This window comes from Sphaeramia orbicularis, chromosome 24 (genome assembly GCF_902148855.1).
Source record: "Sphaeramia orbicularis chromosome 24, fSphaOr1.1, whole genome shotgun sequence".
Classification (NCBI taxonomy): domain Eukaryota; kingdom Metazoa; phylum Chordata; class Actinopteri; order Kurtiformes; family Apogonidae; genus Sphaeramia; species Sphaeramia orbicularis.
Window position 1 is genome coordinate 49,955,532 of NC_043979.1, and position 5,186 is coordinate 49,960,717.

The following is a 5,186-nucleotide window of genomic DNA, read 5'->3' on the forward strand; positions in this document are numbered from 1 at the left end:
CAGAATATTGTTAAAATTACACTTAATTTTCTTTAAATATTTCAGGTTCATATTTGTTTTTATTCACATTTAAGTTTGTAAATGGAAATATTTTCAGAATTCCATGTTATTTTTTTCACTAAAACATAGATTAAAGTGAGTTTTTGTCCTAATTCTTAGTTTATTCTGTTATTATTTGACTTCAGATCGTATGGGTGTGAATATGAACCTGAACTAAACATCTCTGGTGTTAAATGTGTGGACTTTTCTCACCGTTTGCGTGGTCTCTGGTGGGAAACGGGCTGCTGTTTGTTTCCGTGGCGGTGTTGTCGTGTTGTGGTTCTGCGTCGTTTCCCACGTCGTTTGGGTTCTAAATGAGTGTTTGGGGTGGTTGTCGGATCCAGCCTGTGCAGGTCTGCAGCTGATAACCACAAACCACAGGATTATGGTAATAATAGGCTGACACTGAATGACTGGGGGGGCGGTGGGGGGGAGGGGGGCGGGGCCTCCGGACGCTTATCACAGTGTTGCAGTGGGCCATTCTTCACGTGGTCACATGACGCCGACACCTTGATTCACACACAAACGGCTCAGACGCTGCATGGGGATGATTGTAAAGACAGATGATGGTGTCGTCATGTGACCCGCAGCGCTTTTTTTTTTTTATCATAAATGAGCAGAAATTACCTCTGCAGTTTGAAAAGGCTCCGCTGCATTTTCCCAAACGCTCGCCAAACAATTTCCCCCTAAAACGAGGAGGCGGAAAGTGAAGATCTGCGACTGAAACGGCCGCACAGACGCGTTTTCAGCTGGTTTTTTGCGTCTTTTGTGAGCTTCTGCGGCGTTGCGTGACTGTCGCACCTCGCCGTCAACTCATCAGATAAGAGCGAGGCTCTGCGGCGGCGCTGACCTTCACAGTCCCAAACCAAACCCAAACCCAACGCCGCTTCATGGACTTGCTCTGGTCCAGACCGGCTTCAGAATGAAACGGTCCAGCGGCTGCAGCTTCTCCAACATGGGATGAAAGTGTACGGACGGTTGCCACGGAGACGGTCGGAGGCTGAACCCACTTCAGGTGAGCTTCGGCTTTTACGGAGTCCACGTCAGATGAGTTGGGTTCATGTGCAGAGGCCGTAAAGGTCCACGGGTCGGGTTCGTCTGGGTCCACGGGTCGGGTTCCTCTGGGTCCACGGGTCGGGTTCCTCTGGATCCAGGGGTTGGGTTCCTCCAGGTCCAGGGGTTCATCTGGACCTGGATCTGAAACGTCCTCAGGTTCCATCAGAACCTTTGAAGGACACGTCCGTCACATGGTCGTCTTCTTCCACACATTTGTTTGGTTTTAACCCTTAAACACCCACAACTGTTCATGTCCCAAATTCCAACTCTTCTATCTCCATTTATTCTAATATTATGGTCTGTATTTTCCATGTTTTCAGTATAAATCCTATATTTTTCTATATTTAATTCAGTGATGTTCATTAAAGTAAATTCAAAGGTTATGATGTCAGAAACAGAGAAAACTGAAGAAAAAGTGACTTTTACAGTAAAATGTATCATTAAATGAACATAAAGTATCTACAACTTTATTTTATTCAATTCCTTCTTGTTTTGTTTTATTTTTCATTTTTGCTCATTTTATTGATGACTTTATTCTGTTTGTTAATTCAACTGCTTTTTTTTCCTTTTTTACTTCATTCTAGTCAATTCTTTTTTTTTCCGATTTATTTATTATTTTGTAAAGTATTTCATTTCTTTTTGTTCATTTTATTATCCCAATGTGTCCATTCACTGGCACTTATCCAACTCCATTGGTTTTACTGCTGAAGCAATGTTTAGATTTTTTTAATCTGTTTTTTTGTTTTTATTTTTATTTTCTTCTTCAGTTTAGTTCAGTTTGTAGCTTATTTTGTTGATGTTACTTATTATTTTGATGATTTATTATCAATTTTTGTTCATTTTGGTGCTTCTTTAGCAAATTTTGTGCTTACTTTTTCCACATTATTTATTATTTTGTTGGTTTTTTTATTCATTTTTTGGGTTAAAGGTGGACGTTTGGGTCTGTAAGGGTTAAAGGTGGACGTTTGGGTCTGTAAGGGTTAAAGGTGGACGTTTGGGTCTGTAAGGGTTAAAGGTGGACGTTTGGGTCTGTAAGGGTTAAAGGTGGACGTTTGGGTCTTTAAGGGTTAAAGGTGGACGTTTGGGTCTGTAAGGGTTAAAGGTGGACGTTTGGGTCTTTAAGGGTTAAAGGTGGACGTTTGGGTCTTTAAGGGTTAAAGGTGGACGTTGGGTCTTTAAGGGTTAAAGGTGGACGTTTGGGTCTGTAAGGGTTAAAGGTGGACGTTTGGGTCTGTAAGGGTTAAAGGTGGACGTTTGGGTCTGTAAGGGTTAAAGGTGGACGTTTGGGTCTTTAAGGGTTAAAGGTGGACGTTTGGGTCTGTAAGGGTTTAAGGTGGACGTTTGGGTCTGTAAGGGTTAAAGGTGGACGTTTGGTCTGTAAGGGTTTAAAGGTGGACGTTTGGGTCTGTAAGGGTTTAAGGTGGACGTTTGGGTCTGTAAGGGTTAAAGGTGGACGTTTGGGTTTTTAAGGGTTAAAGGAGGACGTTTGGGTCTGTAAGGGTTAAAGGTGGACATTTGGGTCTGTAAGGGTTTAAGGTGGACATTTGGGTCTGTAAGGGTTAAAGGAGGACGTTTGGGTTTTTAAGGGTTAAAGGTGGACGTTTGGGTCTGTAAGGGTTAAAGGTGGACGTTTGGGTCTGTAAGGGTTAAAGGTGGACATTTGGGTCTGTAAGGGTTAAAGGAGGACGTTTGGGTTTTTAAGGGTTAAAGGAGGACGTTTGGGTTTTTAAGGGTTAAAGGAGGACGTTTGGGTTTTTAAGGGTTAAAGGAGGACGTTTGGGTTTTTAAGGGTTAAAGGTGGACGTTTGGGTCTGTAAGGGTTAAAGGTGGACGTTTGGGTCTGTAAGGGTTAAAGGTGGACATTTGGGTCTGTAAGGGTTAAAGGAGGACGTTTGGGTTTTTAAGGGTTAAAGGTGGACGTTTGGGTCTGTAAGGGTTAAAGGTGGACGTTTGGGTCTTTAAGGGTTAAAGGTGGACGTTTGGGTCTGTAAGGGTTAAAGGTGGACGTTTGGGTCTTTAAGGGTTAAGGTGGACGTTTGGGTCTTTAAGGGTTAAAGGTGGACGTTTGGGTCTGTAAGGGTTAAAGGTGGACGTTTGGGTCTGTAAGGGTTAAAGGTGGACGTTTGGGTCTGTAAGGGTTAAGGTGGACGTTTGGGTCTTTAAGGGTTAAAGGTGGACGTTTGGGTCTGTAAGGGTTTAAGGTGGACGTTTGGGTCTGTAAGGGTTAAAGGTGGACGTTTGGTCTGTAAGGGTTAAAGGTGGACGTTTGGGTCTGTAAGGGTTTAAGGTGGACGTTTGGGTCTGTAAGGGTTAAAGGTGGACGTTTGGGTTTTTAAGGGTTAAAGGAGGACGTTTGGGTCTGTAAGGGTTAAAGGTGGACGTTTGGGTCTGTAAGGGTTTAAGGTGGACATTTGGGTCTGTAAGGGTTAAAGGAGGACGTTTGGGTTTTTAAGGGTTAAAGGAGGACGTTTGGGTCTGTAAGGGTTAAAGGTGGACGTTTGGGTCTGTAAGGGTTTAAGGTGGACGTTTGGTCTGTAAGGGTTAAAGGTGGACGTTTGGGTCTGTAAGGGTTAAAGGAGGACGTTTGGGTTTTTAAGGGTTAAAGGAGGACGTTTGGGTCTGTAAGGGTTAAAAACAAAAAAAATCCCTTTAAATTCTCCTCAGATTCTTGTTACAGTAAATAGATCTGAAAGCGTCTGGATTACAAATTAAAGTCCAACTTGGTCAAACTGCTCCTGCTCATGGTTGAAGGACTTGTCTTCAGTTTTAAATAATCGCCATGGCGACGGTTTGGCGTGTGAGCAGCTGCGTCTGTAAATGGACACTGTTGGCGTGGATGATCAGCTGTAATGGTCTGAGCGTCCGTCACGCCGGCTTCACTCCTCATTTGTGTGGTTTCAGATCGCCGCAGCCCCGCCTCATCTACCGCCGGGCGGGTGTCGGAGTCGGAGCCATGCTGCCCGCCGCCGTTCAGATCCTGGCGTTCGTGCTGGCGCTGCTGGGCGTCCTGGGCGCCACCGTGGCCACGCTGCTGCCCAACTGGAAGGTGAGCGCCACGGCGTGGACCAGCCTGATGACGCCGGTGTCGCAGATGCAGGGCCTGTGGATGGACTGCGTCTGGTACAGCTCCGGCGTCTTCAGCTGCACCGTCAAGAGCTCCATGCTGTCGCTGCCGCCGCACCTGCAGGCCACGCGCGCCGCCATGGTCCTGTCCTGCGTGGTGGCGTCGCTGGGGCTCTGCCTGGCGTCCCTGGGGCTCAAGTGCACACGTTGGGGGGGCGGGCGCCGGGCTAAGGGGCGCACGGCCGTGGCGGCGGGGGGCTGCTTCGTCCTGGCCAGCTTCATGGTCCTGGTCCCGGCGTCCTGGTTCACCAACGAGGTCATCAGCGCCTTTCTGACCACGGACCTGCCCGACAGCAGCAAGTACCAGCCGGGGGGGGCGCTGTGCGTCACCTTCATCTCCGCCGGCTTCCTCCTGGCCGGGGGCGTCATCTTCTGTCTGTCGTGTCCTGGGACCGGGTCGAGCCGTTCGGACTGGGCTTCCCCCGCCGAACCGGACAGGCCGGAACGGCAGAGGAGGCGGGGCCTGAGGGCGGAGCATCAGAGGAGGCCGAACAAAGCGCCGCGGCGTCAGGAGAACGAGGGACCGCCGGAGAAACGGGACCCGAAACTGTACGCGTCCCCCTCCAAACCTCCTCTGAAGGACATCAGAGACAGCTACAGCCTCCAGGAGTACGTCTAACCCCCCCAGCAGAGCATCGCTGGAGGGGGGTGGGGCTGGGGGCGGGGCTGGGGGTGGGGGAGTGACCACACACTGAAATGGAGAAATTAAAGTGCAGCTGCTCAACATAACAACCAGAAAATGAGGCAAATTAAAGGTGGACGGAGGCCCCCGGGGACCCAGACCTGATCCCCCCCCCCCCCAAGAACAAGAGAATGTAAAAAAAAAAAAAAAAAAAAAAGGACAAAGATAGTACTAAAGATAAACACATACACAAATGAAATGTTGGATCTACACATAACGAATGTTTTCATCCCAGTCCTGAAGGTTTAAACCTCTGGTGGCAAACCCACATCAGACAGCCCATAAT

At 48.0% G+C, this 5,186-nt stretch overlaps 1 protein-coding gene across 2 annotated transcripts; it reads left to right on the forward strand.

Moving 5' to 3' along the window:
• Window positions 1-921: 921 nt before the first annotated feature.
• LOC115415299 (claudin-20-like) lies at window positions 922-4,856 on the forward strand. Of its 2 annotated transcripts, XM_030128820.1 has the most exons (2): window positions 922-1,054; window positions 3,997-4,856. In XM_030128820.1, the coding sequence occupies exon 2, from the start codon at window positions 4,049-4,051 to the stop codon at window positions 4,835-4,837; it is 789 nt and encodes a 262-aa protein (XP_029984680.1). In that variant the 5' UTR covers window positions 922-1,054; window positions 3,997-4,048; the 3' UTR covers window positions 4,838-4,856. The 2 variants fall into 2 exon arrangements, with proteins under 2 accessions (XP_029984680.1, XP_029984679.1); XM_030128819.1 differs by lacking the exon at window positions 922-1,054 and having other exon boundaries at window positions 3,844-4,856.
• The last annotated feature ends 330 nt before the right edge of the window (window positions 4,857-5,186 follow it).